Raw genomic sequence first — 17,151 nt, forward strand, 5'->3', positions numbered from 1 at the left:
GGATTATTTCCATAGGAAACTTTAATGTCGGCACACCACCCAAGATCCTGGATGCCAAGCCAAGGAGGCGATCTGCCACCCACTTGTCATGCAGCCTGTGCACTGCTCCCGGGCGCTGCTGACCCGGGCGGCTCCCGTTCCCCACCGGTTTGCCTCGGGGAGGGCCAGGGCGGGGACGAGAGGGGCCGATGCGATGGGCTGCGGGTGGGGAGGGGGCTGCTGGGGGCGGGCTGAGGGGCCGCGTCCCGGCGCTGAGGGGCCTGAGGCGCGCTCCCGGCCTGAGGCGCGCTCCCGGCCTGAGGCGCGCTCCCGGCCCGAGGCGAGGGGGCGGGACTCGGCCCCCCCCCCCAGCGGCAGGCGATGACATCACCCGTTCTGCCCAAAGAGGCGCGCGGCCATTGGCGGAGGGGAAGGCGCGGGCTCCGCCAATGGGCGGCGGGCAGGGCGGCAGGCCCGGTGACGTGCGGGCCGCTGGCCGTACGGGGGTTTATTTTGCTTTGGGCCGATCCAGCCGCCGCCATTAGAGAAGCCCGGGGAGCGGGGCGAGAGGCTCCCCCCTCGCGCCGCACCGAGTGGGAGCGCCCGCAGCCGCGGCAGCCCGCCGCGCTGGGAAAGACCATGTCTTGAGCGGGGAGAGCACGCCGCAGCCAGCGGGCCGGGGGGGGAGGGGGGGGCGGCGCGGGGCGCAGGCGGCTTCCAGCGCCGAGCGTGTGCTGAGGGACGGCTCCCGGCGGCGGCGGCGGCGGCGGCGAGGTAAAGCTCCTTCCTTCCCTCCCTCCCCCCGGCAGCCCTGGCGGAACGGGAGGCTGCCCCCCGCGGGGCCCGGCGGCGCGGCCGAGCCAGCCCGCGGCGGTTCCCCGGCCGCTGACCCGCCGGGGGTCGCCCGGCGGCGGAGCGGGGCCAGGCCGGGCCGGCCGAGGGGCTCGGTGGGTAGTCGCCTCCTCCGCGGCTCCTCCGCGGCCCCGTGACCGGCGCTCGGGCCCCGTCGGGGTCACCGTCCCGCTTGGAGGCGGGGGGAGGGTTCGCTCCGGCCGTGAGCGGGATGCGGGGCTTGTCCGTCCGAGGCGGCAGCGCCCAGGGTAACGCCGCTCGTACGGAGCCGTGTTACAGCGGCGAGAGCCTCGGTACAAAGGCAGGAAACTCTGATTTTTCTGTGGTGGCTGCTGCTCCAAATGCCGGGCTGCAGTATGCTGGGGTGAGATCATGCCTCTGCTACCTCCCACTTCTTCGCCCCCTCCTTTTTGGATGTGCCTGTTTGGCTCTGTGTGCCGTGGCAGAATAGGTGATGGGAGCTTGTGCCTGTGAATTTGGGATAGCGTAACTTCCCACGATGATGCCGGGAGGGCAATATCACCCATTGTCAGTACTTCAACAGAAGGAAAACGTGATGTGGGAAGTATGGAAAAATCGATCTTTATTTTTTTGTGAACTTAAGTTTAAGAGAGAATTAGAAAAGTTTGATTAGCGAGTGAGGCAAACCTTGGTCATTCACACTCGCGGCTCCTTTCCGACTCTGCCTTCACAGTCACACACTGCGGCAGCTGCCTGCCAGGATAAGGTAAACTTCTCTGCGGAGGTCAGGGCTGTGTCTGGGACTCCTGCCTTCGGAGTGACAAAAGGCATTCCTTCCATCCCTCAGCCCAGATCTCAGAGCACTCCCACCCCACGGTAGTCACCGCTCTCTGAAGAGCAGAGGGTGGGAGAAATGATGGGAGAAAATGAATCTGGGCCCCCTGCATGGCAGACACAGCGTGATTGCAGAGAACTTTTTGCTTCTAGGGTAGCTTTCAGTGATAATAATGACAGCTTTTTCTAGAATTCTTGGGAGTTGGTGTAGCAAACAAATGCTGTTTGTCAGGCTTTGTGATGTGCTTGAACAGTCTCTGCTCACTACCTGCAGTGTCATAAGTGGCATGTGAGTTTAACACGTGCATACATTTGTTGATGAAGAAATTGAAAGGTGAGATGCCTTCTGTGTCATACCTTAATTTCCTCCTTTCTCTAGACTGTACCGTGTTAAAGCTCATTCTGCTGTGGGCAGAGCGTTGTAGTTCATGAGAGATTTCTTGTACTTAGCTGAGCAGAACGAAGAACAAAACTTGCATTTTGGCTTTGGTGACTGCTGAATGGAATTGTGAAGCCCACTTTTCCCCCTCCACCCCCTTTTCAGTGGTTACTCAGAGAGGGGAAACAGGTAAGCAGCAGGAGGTGTACAGGAACTCTTTTATTTGCCCCTTTCTGAAGGCCAGGTTGAATTGGTGTCTCAACGTGGGGAGTCTAGCATGTCATATGTAAAAGCTCATTTCTGATTGAAGCTTGTCACAGCATTAAAGGAGAATAATACTTTTTGGACGTGTTGCATTTTGTAGGATGTGTGAAACTCTGCTTACGCGCTGTAATTCTCTTGAAAGAAGAAGTTATTACCTTTATTTTTCTTGTGCCGCTTCAGTAAGGACGGGCAGAGGGGGATGACTCTGATCTGTTACTGTGGAGTTTTATCCATTAGCAGTGTCTCAGAAGTACAATTAAAAGTATTAGTCTGACTGGCACGCTGTGTGGCATAAAGGCATCGATGGGATTCATCACTGAGGCATGAATTGGAGACTAGTTCAAATGCAAAGTTGGGCAAGGCGATGCTTTCAGTCTTCCTGTATCCGGCCAGTCTAATTGTATGTCACCTGGTATGTAAATACCTTGGGGACAGGAAATCCCACCCATCTTTGGTGTTCTGTGCAGGTTGGATCTGTAAATCAATCAGAAATGTAAGTAGAAAATACTTAACTGATTGTACAGGAGGGTATTTTTAATACAGTCAATCAGATCATCAAGTGTACTCTTTAATGTGAGATTTACCATCTCCTTCATGTGGTATTAACTTGGGTCTTAGCGTTTCTCCTTCCAGCTTCTCTTTGCCACGTCAGTTTTACCCCCTGTTGAGACTGTGCAGAACTTCTAGATCAATGCATTCTTTATTGTGATGTACCATCTACTAATTGCAGCAAAGCATTTGAACTGCTGCTGCCAGTTCTGTTGGTAATCTCATGCCCCTTCCTCCCCCTAGAGTTTGAAGGCTGGGTTATTTTGAGCTATTCAAAATATATGTCTCAACAAATAATCCTGGCTTTAACTGCATGAATTACGATCTACAGTCTCCTGGTAGTAAAATGGAACTGAACTTTTAATTTGGCAGCTGAAAATGGCTGGCTTAGCTGTAACATAGTTCTTAATTTGGGTTTTTTTTTTTTAAGTAGTACTACATAGGAGAGGGAAACAAGGCCAAGTTGAAAAGAGAGTTGTTTTCCACACAACTGATGCAGAGCTTACCACTTCACTTGCCAAATGGCATCGCTTGGTAAAATCAGTTGAATACCAGATAATGATAACTTTTTAATGTCAACTGGAGGGAATTCCTTATACCTTAAAAAGAAACTTTCTACTTAAGATCTGAGACGTTAGGAGTTCAGACACTTTCCTGGTACTTACTCTTTTTCACAGCGCTTCTTGCGTAGCTGGCGTTGCTTTAACTCACATGGAATGGGATTGATTTTGTGTCTGTGTTCATTTTCGCATCACCAGTCGCCGCAGCACATCTTCTCATCCTTATGTAGCTGATGCTTTCAGAACTTTCTTGAGACACAAGGTTAATAATAGAACTGTTATCTGGTTTGTTTGAAAGAACGACTACAGCACTTCAGTGTCAGTTCTGACAACAGGTTAGTCTGTAATAATATGGATGATTGCCTGTTTCCTTCTGTGGCATGGGCAGATTTTTGGATGCTCTGTAGTGAAGCTGGAGTTGTATCCACCTGACATTTCTCTGAACTTTGCCTGTACTGCTGTCCCATTTATGCAAAAAACTGCTTTTGGTGAAGACTCTAGAGAGAGGAGAGGTGCAGAGGGGATGGAGGAGGAAATGAGCACCGTGATGGTTTAAGAAGGGGCTGTCTTCAGGAGAGGGCTGATCTGGATCCTGTGGTTCAGGAAAGCACAAGGAATGGTAGGGTCTGGTTTTTTTTGAGGAACATGGGAGAGTACACTGGGCAGAGTGGGAGTTGCTGGTGTGTGCAGAGCATCTTACCTCCAAAGCAACCAAGCTTGCAGCCCTTCTGCATCTACTCTACAGCAGATATAACAAAGTTGGCGTTTTTCCCTTGGGTTATTTGCCCTGATGTAATCTGTTCGCTTGTTCTTGAAACAAGGATATTATTGCATCATTTTTTTTACTATTTCTAGTAAGATTTTTTTTTTTTTACTGAGGATGGCTGCTATTTTTGCTGGTGTTCACATGTGCATTTTAAATTAACAACAGTTAGTACTCTGAAGGCAGATGCTGTAGAAGGCACAGAATGTACATCTGTTGTTAAGGTTGAGATCAGAATTGAGCTGAAAATACTCCAAGTAGTGAGAACTAGATATAAGGTGAATAGCAGGAATGCAGCTTTGCTGTCCATGGGGATGGGGGGGACTGGAGGGATGGACCTGTGTCTATTTTGGTAAGTGTAAGTAGGACTTACAGAAACTGTCAGTTGTGAGCAAGGAGGCTGCAGTCTTTCTTCTTTCTTTTTTACCCTCCTTCTCCCCACTGTTCCAGAAGCCAATACATGGTGATGCTTTATTTGGGTTAAGTTTGCCATTATATTTGTAAACAAACATTAAGGTTTAAAAAAATATCCTTTGACTTTGATTTGATTTAGCATCTAGTCTTGAGTAGCTGTTTTTAGTGAAAAAGGAAGAAGTTGGAGTTACCAGGGAGTTTACAGACGGTAAAGAACTTCTGTAAGTTATGGTAGTGTTCTGCTCTCTCCTAGATATTCAGGAGTTAGCTTTCCTGAGGGAAAGAAAATTGTCAGAACCATGGTTTATGTGACTCTGGAAAGGAAATTAAAACTGAGTGGTTTGTTTTATTTTCAGTCAATGAGAACTGTGCTGACCAAGTAGTCTTTTAGGGGCTTTGAAGTTACATGCACTTTTGTGGGTTCATTCATTTGAGAACCATGCAGCTCTTGCTGCAGAGTCAGTTGATTAGCTGGGAAGAAAAAAATAACTGTCATAAGTGTCTCGAATTGGGATCATTCTAGCTGAAAAAAACCCGGAACTTTGCTTTGTGGAAATGATTGTCTGTTTGAGAGAGAATCCTGTTTCTTGTGGTTGTAAAGACTGTAAGTGCTTTGGATAAGTGTTGACTTGTACTTCTTTCAGGCTAATGGGCTTGAAAGTATTTCATCTGTCTCCATTTGTCTTCCCACTATCTGAGCAGCGATTGAACAGAGACAGTTGGCGTACGTATTGCTGCTTATTGCTCCCCTGAAACAACTTCAGTCTACGGGTCTGAGCCTGGAGCCTTCTGCAGGCTGGAAAGTGGAAAGTATAGACTTGTCTTTATGCTAGGCCTCTTCTTTATTTTAGCTGACACTACCCTGATAAGTGAGGAATACTTTGTGCTAGGTGTCTTGGTGTCTACTGCTCACTTGTGCCTTCTGTTGGATGGGCTGGTGGATTTAGGTTTGGGCTACCCCAAGGCTTCCCCTTACTGTGTGCTTATTGAGAAGTTACTTTTTATCTTGCTGAAGGATTGGGATGGTCTGCTGGACTATTAACTCTTTTTTGACTTCCTCATTACTGTTTAGTTTACCAGGTTTAAAACTGATTTTTGCCTCATGACAGTTTATTTAAAGAGGGTTATTCAGTGTTGTCTGTAGCAGAAAGTTACTCCAGCCCTGCAAAAGTAGATTTACAGTTTTAGAGATGTTCCTCTGAAACTTTCTTTTAGCTTGGAGAACCCTGCAGTGATGACTGGAGTTGTTGAGTTTGTATTACAGCAAAATACAGACCATAAGGTTAAAAAAGTGACGTAAACAACAGGAACAAAAAAGCACCAATATCCCTCTTTTTTCTAGGAGTTTGAATCTGTTCTCGTTGTAATACTCCTTATTAGCTCCATGCACTGTATTAAGCAGCAACATACACAGTAGTGGGTTTTGTTTTGCTTCTTTTCTTCTTTCCCTTTTTTCATGCTTTGCTATCTTAAGAACTGGATGAAACAAATGTAGCTTGTATAGCTCAATTGAACTAGAACTAGTCTTAAATACAGTGTGTGCCAAAGAGTCCTTAATGCTATCTGGCAGTGGCTTGCCATTAATGAGGAGGAAACTGCACAACAGTTGATGTTGAGTGTGTGTGTTTTCCTGTTCCATTTGGAAGCAGGTGGTTTTTCTCCCCCAAATGGTGACTCTGTCTGCGTGTAGCCATGAACTAATTTATGGTCAGCCGGTATTTAGGAGGTCCAGAGAACAATTACTAGAACTGAATGTCAAACGTACAAGTCTTAATATAATGTTGTTGGACAGGTCTGAGTATTTTTAAGTTTTGATGTCTGACTCCCCTGTGTGTTTTTAGTCCGAGTGTGACATCTGGTTTTCCTCATCTTGTGTGAGGATGGCTGAGATCTAAACAAAAATGAGACTCACGGTTTAGGCGTACAGTCTAAACACATGTAAACTGTTGCTGTATTTGACCTCACTTTAGAAGAATCCTCTTCTTGAACTTGTGTACTTTGTTCAGTGCAAATATCTTAAAAATGAAGTTGTGTGTTGTATGACCTTACTGTGTTGTACATCTAGCCTTGAGGCAGCGTGCATCTGTTGCTGACTGTCCACGGTGATCTGGTTCATTAAATGTCACAGGCAGTAGCTATATGAATATGCTATCATAGCTCATTATTTTGAGTCATTTTGCTTGGTTTTTGATTAGTATTGTGTGGGAGATGCTGTGTATTATGTAACTGTTGATCTGCTTACTCCCATTTTCCCAAATGGTATTGGTTTTCTAAGTAAGCAGTCGTATTTAGTCCATCCTAATGTGTAGTCGCATCTCATCTAAATAGTTACTCTCTTTTAATTGAGTTTAGAACAACACCAAGGAAAACCAGAAAAATCTAACTCTCTCCTGATGTAAGAGGATTGAACTGCAAGCTGCTACTGGTGTATTTTATTGGTTATTTTCAGCAGTTAATGTTTTCCTAGCCTTTAGCCCCAAATTTAGTAGAGCTGTAGTATAGTATGAACCGTTGGAGATGAGTAACAAAATAAAAGCTTGTACTTTGCAAGTTATACAGCCAGATTGTAGTGGCTAAGAGCACAAAAATCCTTCAAGGGGTAAACATCAAAATAAAAATAGACAGCAGAAAGAGTGACTATTTAGTGTTGTCAGATACCCGTTAATGCTGTGATGAGTTTTCAGCTTGTGCAGAAGGATCTGTTTATTAATTAGATCTGCGTCCTGACCTGGAATTGCCTCTCAATTCGTGTATTTGATGTGTCACCTGAGATCTGTAACTTCCTGAACGTTTTGACTTTTTGCTGCCTAGAACGTTTGCAAAGTTAGGCATCCTCTTGCATTAAAACCAGACATAAATTCTCTTGCTTGGGGAAAAAGTCATGTTTTAAGGTTTATTTGAAATGATAGCAGTTGGTTTGGAAGTGTGAATAGAATATTGAAAAGAAAGCTGAAGCAAAACCAGTGTAATTGCTCTGAATACTGCAAGTACCTAATAAAGTACATTTAAGATGCTCTGAGATATGAATCCATAAATCAAAGTGAAAACAATGTTTTATTAATTATATGTAAATGAGACCAGTCAGACTTCACACAGTGAACAGACTTCTAAGTGTTTTCAGAAGTTACTATCCCCTTTCCCAGATCTCTTGGTGTTTGAGAGAACTGCATTTCTTGCAGTGGGTTTCTTTGTGAAAGGTAAGTCTTCTGGATTCTAGTTGCCCACCTCTAAGAGTAAATGAAAAGTTATATGTAGGGAAGGAGGTCATACTTAAAAAGCTGCAGTACAGAGTTTTTGTTACGGCCTAGACTATCAAAACTGAAGAAAAACATTAAAACGCATTTAACAGGCTTGATTGTAGCTCCTTAGTGAGTTATAACTAAAACATTGTTTGAAATGTTCTTGTGCACCATGAATATTATAGTTTGTCAGTGTGGTTTACGTAGCAATGGTTTAGTCTTTATCAGAACTGGCATTTTTGCCAATCTTTAATCGATGGTGCCTCTTAAGACTGCAGCATTCTTCCTGTTATCAGTGTTCCTGGGAGCAAAGGAAGAGCAAAGGTGATCCTTGCGTGTCTCCAGCAGTGCTGTGGCTGAGATGAGGATGGGAAAGGATAATGCAGTTTGACAAAAGCCTCTGTCTTCCAGCATAGTTGCTGCTTTGTATCTGTGCTTTGTAAGAAAGGGATTTCTGCATTCTGTAGCGATAGCTGCAGTCTGAGACCAATTCCTACTCTAACAGCAGCTAGTGTTCCTTAAAGAAATGAATATTTTGTAAGCAAAAAAACTCCCCCTCCTAGCAGCTTGCAGAAAACTATTTCAACACTATTTTTCCTGAGATGAGTCTTTTCTCCTTTTTGTTGCTCTGTTTGGGACAGTATCTTTTAATTTTTAAAGAAGTGTCCTAACAACCAAAGCAAACTAGGCTTGCTTGTTAAATTCCTTGTTTCAGTATACTCAGGCTAATACATAAAAGGATTCTGTGTTTGTGACTTTGCAGTCATCTTTCCTTGATTATAATACATAGTTATTGCCCTTACTGCAAAGCTTCCAGATGCTGTGCTGATCTCATTTGGTTGTACCATTGACAGGTCAATGCTCTTCGTTTTTTTTTAAACTAATTTAGAGAGAATACAGTGGAACTTACTCTTAGCTCCTTCAAGCTTTAGAAGCTTAGATTCAAGTGTTTTGCTTTTAATATCCCAATCTTTTGAGGTTTATGCTAAATTCTTGAGAAGCAGTCGTGCAGGAGCAGCGAGGATTCGAAGGTGGAGGAAATCAGTTTTAGTAACTTCAGAAAGTGCCAGTAAAATTTCACCTTAGAAAATTAGGCAGATTGCATCTGAAAATTGATTTTCTTTTTTTTAATATTTGGCAAAGAATTTCAGATAGGTTATTGAGGTTATTGAAAGATGTAAGTGTGCACTATGGGACCTAGGTGGTAAGATGAGCTTGAGCCAGTTAAATCATGGTGTCTTTCATTGGAGGAATCATCAAGGAGGTTTTCAGAGAGTTTCCAGCTTTGAAAGAAACAAATTGGCCTTTTCGATTTAAGCTCTTGTGTACGGCTCTGTTATCTTCCCGACCTTCCTACTGGCTGTATTTAAAAATTGCCAAAACTTGTGTTTGAGTCCCTTGTACAGCTTATGTGAGCCATAAAAAGATCCTGTGGCTAGAGTCAGTGACAGAGTGGCAGTGTTTATAAACGTGTTTGTTTGGAAACACTAAAATCCAACCATTGCTTTTGTTCCGTACTGTGAACTTGACTCAGATTCATCTTATGCATCTTTTAAAAACATTCTGCAGTTTTACAGAACAAAGCCAGCTACAAGTGTCTGAATTCAGATTACTGCATACCTTATCATCACCATTTAAGGTGATAAACCAGATGTGGGGGATTTTTTTACAGGTTTTCCCTCCACAGCATTAATTAGGAAGCTTATTTCTGTACAAGTGAACTTCAGTTTTCTGAGTATGCTGGTGTTTTTTATGGGTAATTGGAAGAGAATTCAAGTTCTCCCTGTAGTGCCATGCAAGGGGGAATACTTCTGAAAATGTGTCAAATTATGTGGGGTTAATAGTAGGCAATTTTTGTTAAAAAGCTGTTTGTCCATCATGTGTGTATATAAACTTCACAGCAACATCATCCAGCTGTTAGTGAGCACTTACAGCTGTCAGATTAAGACTCTTTGTTGGTAGATGTGCATTTAAATACACCAGGTTTCATAATGCATAACTATACAGTCAGTGAAAGTGCTGCTGTTTGATCTTTTGCTTTGACTCAGTCCTGTTCCTCCCCTCTCATTTTTGTGGTTATATATGAGAAGTGTGTCAATTTGACACTGATAAACTGGTAATACATTCTGTGTTTGGTTATAGGGACCTCTCTTGCAGAACAAGATGCTTCTACTCATTTTGCTCCTCTGGAAAGTTACTTTATTTTCATTTTCAAATATTGAACTGGCCTGCCTTTCTTTTTGGAGTAGCCTGAAAGAGGTGGCTGCATCAGGGGGAGGGAGGACACATCTCTCTTGCCTTGCAAGTCTTGCAGAAGGCATCAGCTTAAACAACCTAAGCTCGTTTTAATCTGTAGATGCAGAAGCAGTTAGTTCAAAAATACATACACATGAGCAAAAGGTTGGAGCACTGATTTGATCAGTGTAACTACATAAGGTTTCTGCCAGCACAGATGCCAGCACCGTCCCAGCAAAAACCCTGTAGTGTAGACTGGTGTAAATCAGTGTCTGGGCTGTCCATGGGGAGGGATTGGATCCTTAGTGAAATGGAGCTCCATATTGTTCCTTGTTTGAGCCAAAGGAAGAATAACTCCTGGGCATGGTGAATAATTAAATTGAGAGGAGTATCGTATATCCTGTCATGAAAATGTTATTTGAGAACTTCATTGTTCCAAATATCTGTGTGACATTTTGTCTTTTCCCATGCACCCAATGAGAAGACTGTTCTTCAAAGTGGAAAGAAGGCAGAAGGAAAATGTGTGCCTGCTCTAGGTGACCTTTTCTAACTGAGTTTATTTACTCTGAGAGTGTTTTAATAGTTTTCTTTGTTACTTGATTTATCAGAATTGAATATATTCTCCTCTTTAATAGACTGAGTTATTCGCCTAGTCTGTCCAGAAGGGATTTAGTGCACTGTACAAACTAATCAATTGGAACTTGTTTGGAGTTTTGTGGGTTTAATTTCTTGTCTGCTTATGATTTTTGGACGTTAAGGCATGCACCTGCACGTCACAGTCACTGCTGTGCTATTTCTCCGTGAGAGGAGGTACTACATGATTCAGCTTCTCCTCTGTGAAGAATCTAAAATAACAAGTTAAGAAGACAAAGCGGCAAAGTAATGTTCAAAAAATGTAATGAGCTTCAAACTGCTCAGTGGTGCTTTTTGTCATGGTCCTGCAAACCCAGTAAATCAGATGGGTCCAATGTCCTTGGGGTGGGCTGCAGTTGGGGGTCAGACTGAGACTTAAAAGTAAAACAAGCCAAAAAAAATCTGTTCAAGTGCTAAATGTTCACATCTCACTGTGTGCTGTGGTGGGTGCTGGCAGAGCTATCCTAGGAGAAACTGCACTGCTCCATTGAGCCTTTTTCTATTCTTTACTTCATAATGACCTGAGGCCTTGTGTTTGGAGGTAGTGAGCTCATATCTTGGAGGCTTTTGAAGCTACAGATGCTCAGCCTCTCTAAGAATTATGTCTGAAAGCATCTAGGTTTTTAAGGGGCACAGAGAGTAATTGTGGCTGAAGCTGTAATCTCGTGAGGCCCGTGAAAGCCGTTGTGTGACATGCGATGTACTCTGCTATTTAGTTTCATAAATGGAGCCCCAGTATTTTTTTCAAATTGTTTTTACAACCACCTGCTTTTCAACATGAGCAACAATATCCCTTCCCAGCCCTAAATGTCAGTAAGAGGTGATGGTTTGTTTTCCTGCCCCGTCCCAAATGTGGGTTGGCATTTGTTTGGAGTGGGAGCTGCCAGGTTTAAGGCTTTCCAAACGAGGGCAGGTGAAGAGACCGTTTGCAGTTACACATCCTTCTTGGGCTTCATCACACATCCTATACGGGTCTGGCTTTTGATTGAAAGCATTACCTACTGAAAGCATGCCAGCTTCTGCACAGGGAGAAACACTTCTCAAGCTAGTGTTGGGTATTGAGGTATTGGGAGAGCCATTTGTGGACGCCTGTGGTAGCACAAGTGAAACTGCTGTTGCAGTCGGCCGGTGCAGGGTTGGTGTGCCCCTTCCTTCTCTTTTCTGAAAACTGTCTTCAACTGCCTTACATTCCTAACTAGCAAACATTACCATCTCAGGCAGCTGCACTGTTTATAGGGAGAATAGGATTATTAAGAAATGTTGAAGTAATGAATACACTTCTTTTGGGAACTGGGAGGGGAAAGCCTTGACCAAGTGGAACAGATAAATCTAGCTCGAGCATACTTGTATAGGGGTTGTTCTGACAAAGCTGTAATTTGTTTATGGACTAGAGAAACTGCTTTTCCTTTGTGCAGTCCCCTTCAGTAAAGTCAAGTTAACTTTGTCTTATGTATATGTGTGTATTTTTCACTTATTACAGGTATGGGCACCCAGGTATGATCTTGCTCCTTTTTTTTTCCATGCTGCCTGAGCACAGCCCTTAGTGAGGAATGGTGGAGGGGAAGCAGTAGGAAGCCTGATTGCCTTCTCAGCACATTCCTTAGCCTGACACACTTTTATAACTTATAGGTGGGAGCAAAGCGCTCTGCAGGCTGTTCAAACAAGTAACATTAGAACCTCAGCTTTATGAGTAAGCTTTATGTATTGCTGATTGCTTATCTGCTTTTGTGCAGCATAAATATGGATTGCTACTGAAAAGGATAGTCCTGCCCTCTCCTCTGCCCTGGCCATGCGATAGCCCTTCATTCATGCAGCCACCTGATCCGGTGAATAGATCAGCTTGGAGCAGTGGCAACAAAACCTGTGTTGTGTGCTGCAGCTCTCAGAAGGGAGATAGTAAGAGTAAGGGTGACAAATTTAAGTGGATGTTTAGCAGTGCCTCGGTAGGGCAAGGTGCGTGTGAGGGTATTTCAGTGAAGAATGTGCTAACTCGTAAAACACTTCCCAACCGGAGAACAGGTATAAACTGAGTTTTAGCTCAATCTGTCTAGTTTAACATTTAATCCTGTTGTGTAACTTGTCTTTTGAGTTGTTGTTTATTAGGTTCTGGATGTTTTTGTTGTGCAAGAGTTACGATATGATAAATGAGGATTGCTAATTGGTGTGACCAATTTGTGTTTTAAAGTTATGCATGCTTAAAAATAGCTCATAACTGAGTCTTGGGTAGCCTTTCTGTGGGAAGGGAGGAAGCAGGCTATTTATCCTTTACCTGCCTCACTTTTTCCCCTCTGTTATGTCTTCAACACAAAGCTTTTTTTGTCCTTCTCCATCCTAAGTTTCAGATTACAATACAAGTGTTACAGATGTTTTGGTGGGAATTTGGGCATTGCATGGATCTAATACTTTGAACAGATTGATCGCTTCTGTGGTGACTGGTGACTTCCTTAATTAATACTGGTTTATTTTAACCAGTCTGTGTGTTAGTCTCAGCAGGTCATGACTGAGTTTAAACAAGTAAATTGGGATCAGAATAGGTGTGGCATTTAATAATTAACTTTCTGGTTACTCAGGTCCAGTAGGAAACCTTTAATGAGTCTGTTTTCATTTTGTTTACAGGAATAGTTATCTGCTTAGTCTCATCCTTCATATTTGGCAGTCTGAGGAGAAGGTCTGAGCCAGCATGAAGACAGAATCCCCTCTTCATTAGAGAAAAAGTGAGTGGAATGGGATTGAAATCTGTATCTGTAGAATGAAAATACGATGTTAGCTTGTCAACACACACCGCCTGTGCTTGCTTTCAAGTGGTGTTTTAACTTTGTAGCACTGCTGCTGAGTGGTGTCCAGTCAAGGCCTAGTCTTGGTTAAGCACCTGTATAAAACTTCCAAGTGTCTGCGTTTTGTCTCAACTCCTCCGCCTGACTTTTCCAAAAGAACTTCTTCCTCATGATGTCATAACTGCCCACGTAATTACACACCTTCCAGATCCTGTGAGCTCTTGTAATAGGAGCTACACTTTGTGTTCTTTTTCTTGTACTGCTGTATTCATATTGAGTTTTAATTAATAATTTAGTATTTATGATTTGTTTCTGAAGCCCTCCTGCTCTCTTCTCTGGTCTTCCCAGTGCTTCACTTGTATCTGTTTTCTGAATTTGTTTTGGAAGCCTCTGTGCAAACCTAAGACATTCCAGAAATTCAGGGCCGAGTTCTCTAGGAATCCCCGAGTCCTGCATTTAAAAATGCTGTTAGCTCAACTCTTATCCGGTTCATAGTGATTTTTGTCACCCTGAATGTTCTGATAGCATCAAGCAAATTGTCCAGTCTGATTTTCACATTTGATGCCTTACCCATCCGCTGGGTTAAACCTCATTTACCTTTTTTTGTTGAGACAGAGCTCCTGTGCTCCTGTTGTGTACTAATGCTGTATTCTGGTCACTTAGCTTTCTGCCCGACGCAGTTCATTGCAAGAAGTGCACGATGACAGAGCGTGGAATTAAATGGGCTTGTGAGTATTGTACATACGAAAACTGGCCATCTGCAATCAAATGTACCATGTGTCGTGCTCAGAGGCCTAGTGGAACAATTATCACCGAAGATCCATTTAAGAGTGGTTCGAGTGATATTGGCAGAGACTGGGATCCTACGAGCACTGAAGGAGGGAGTAGTCCTTTGATATGTCCAGATTCTAGTGCAAGACCAAGGGTTAAATCATCTTACAGTATGGAAAGTGCAAATAAATGGTCGTGCCACATGTGCACATACTTGAACTGGCCGAGAGCGATAAGATGTACTCAGTGCTTGTCTCAACGGAGGACCAGGAGTCCCACAGAGTCTCCTCAGTCTTCAGGTTCGGGTTCAAGACCAGTCCCTTTTTCTGTTGATCCGTGTGAGGAATATAATGACAGAAATAAACTAAACACAAGGGCTCAGCACTGGACTTGTTCTGTTTGTACTTACGAAAACTGGGCGAAGGCCAGGAAATGTGTCGTATGCGATCATCCCAGACCTAACAACATAGAAGCAATAGAACTGGCAGACACAGAAGAGGCTTCTTCCATCATCAACGAGCAAGACAGAGCTCGATGGAGAGGAAGCTGTAGTAGTGGTAATAGCCAAAGAAGATCTCCACCCACAACCAAACGTGAATCTGATGTGAAAATGGACTTCCAAAGAATTGAATTGGCTGGAGCCGTTGGCAGCAAGGAAGAACTTGAAGTTGACTTCAAAAAACTAAAGCAAATAAAAAATAGAATGAAAAAGACTGACTGGCTGTTTCTAAATGCTTGTGTTGGTAAGTCGATTCCTGCTACCTTATACTGCTGTGCCTGTGGTGGGTATTTGAGAGAATGAACAGTTGAAACATAACTTGACATTTGAATTAGAAACAGCTTTTTTTTTAAATTGTCTGCATTTAAACTTTAAAATGTGAACCACACGTAGAAGTTCCTGAAATAGCACCTGCCAGGCCAGGGTGCAGAGCTCATCCCTTTATTGACCTTTTGTAGAAATGGATACCCTTGTAACCAAATCCTGTTGTTCTGTGGAGTTGTCCAAGGGGGTAGGGGGGGGATTACAAAACCAGTCTATGATATAACACATATAGTACTGTAAAAAAAATGCTGTTACTGGATAATAAAATGTCTCTTCTTTGCTATGGCAAGATATGCTAGTGGAATCAGCAGCTGCAGCTTGGGAGTATTTGTAAACACTGTAGGGCTTGCAACAGTACAAGATGCTCTGTCAGATGTTAAAAATAACACTGAAATATGTAGCTCCAAGAAACTGCATGTATAATACTGACCTTGAAAGTAATAATGTTGCATTAGTACAGATCCTGTGGTGTAAATGTTTACAGGCTTTCTGAAAGTATTTTCGTCGTCGAGTGCTTCAAAAAAATTCAAGTCTGGATTTTGTGTTTTATTTTAGTGCTTTCCTAAGGAAATTTGGGATAATTCTCCCAATGCTGTTAAAGAACAGGCATGTGAGAGCAGGGATTTCTTCAGTTACTGACCTTGTGAGTTAACTTTTGTGCTGTAGCTTCCCAGAAGCAGATCTATCTTGTGCCCTAGCACACAACCAGGTTTAAACGCTTGAAATGTGCCACTATTTTTAGAGTAAAACACTTGGTTGGAAGCTCTGGTGCTACTAGTATGTCTCGTACTGTTCCTTAACGTTGCACAAAGCCGCTTCATGGTTCTTGGAACTGAAAAACCAATTTGTGGAGCTGCTTTATTGAATGTATTTGATCAAGTGTAAACATTCTTAGGGGTATGATGGCTTTGGTTTTCTGAGCTAATAAACCGGTTCACTTTCATGTTGTGTGGGTAGTTGGACAAGCAGTTTTCCTTTTGAGATGCCTCAGTATTTCCTGATACCTTGAGCTCCTTACATGCTAGCAGTGCACTGCCTATTCCTTCTGAAATCCAGCAATTAATTCTGTGTGGTGCTTCACAAGTTACTGAATATCCAAGATCTATCAAGCATTTATCTTGCATTCTGATGGCAGCTGTATTAAATATTAGGGTTTTTTTCCCCTCTGCTTTTTGAGAACTGTTTTGTTATTATTCCAATGTTATTTCAAGTATTTCATGCTTTCAGATTTAATCCATGTGGTAGTGGTTGTGTTTATATTTAAGAATGTGAGGGTTTGCAAGTATTTCATGCTGCTTGTGACCATGAAGTTGTATGTGAAACACAGGACAACGTTCATGGGAATTTTATAAGGCAATAATGATTTGGTTCTTTTAAAGGGAAAGTAGTTTGAAGGGATCTCTATGAAAAAGCCAGAATGCAAATGGAGTTGTGTGCTGACTTTTACAACTGTTCTGCTGAAAGACTTCTGCAACTTGAATGCTTACTACAGCTTTTTAACTGAGGGCAAAAAAACCCAGCAAAACTGTTAGTTATCAATCCTTCATTTCAGGATTTCATTTCACATATCATGGATGTAATATTTTTCCAGATATTCATTATAGCAGGAATAACCCCAGGAAGATTGGTGAAAGCTTCCTATATTCTTTAGTGGTTGTCTCTGGACATTTTCAGAGCCTATCTATTTTGGAAGGGTATACCAGTTTAACCAGTACCTTTAAAAGCAATAAGCCACACTGGTGCTGATTGCTTTGTTGTCTTAGTGTGACATACTTCAAGCAATGTGACTGTCAATTGAACAGTTTTGTCTGAAGCTTATGTTCTTATCATTGAAATCCACTGAGTGACTGACTGAGTTCCTGTTTGCCAGCCAGCTGGAGCTCTTGGGAACTGTTAGCAGAGTTGAACACTTGTCAATCCTTAGCCAAGCACAGTTATAAAATAGGACAAGTTCGTGTCAAATGTCAAGGAAGCTTGTGAAAATTGATGGAGTATGAGTTGGTGTGCAGTCCCTTATTGTAGTCCAGCTGACAAGTGGTGCCTTCTTAGGATCCAGCAACTTCAGCCTGCACACCTCCAAGTTTAGACTCAGTCAGTTGTGGAGGATCCATTTGCTTTGTG

At 43.1% G+C, this 17,151-nt stretch overlaps 1 protein-coding gene across 1 annotated transcript in view; it reads left to right on the forward strand.

The window, feature by feature from the left end:
- Nucleotides 1-475: 475 nt before the first annotated feature.
- ZRANB1 (zinc finger RANBP2-type containing 1) overlaps nt 476-17,151 on the forward strand; it is a 39,913-nt gene continuing 23,237 nt past the window's right edge. Inside the window, exons 1-3 of the mRNA XM_062001885.1 lie at nt 476-753; nt 13,279-13,376; nt 14,100-14,950. Coding sequence (XP_061857869.1) covers nt 14,137-14,950 — 814 coding nt within the window. The 5' untranslated portion in view covers nt 476-753; nt 13,279-13,376; nt 14,100-14,136. The remainder of the gene's footprint in view (nt 754-13,278; nt 13,377-14,099; nt 14,951-17,151) is intronic.

This window comes from Colius striatus, chromosome 8, assembly GCF_028858725.1.
Source record: "Colius striatus isolate bColStr4 chromosome 8, bColStr4.1.hap1, whole genome shotgun sequence".
Lineage (NCBI taxonomy): Eukaryota > Metazoa > Chordata > Aves > Coliiformes > Coliidae > Colius > Colius striatus.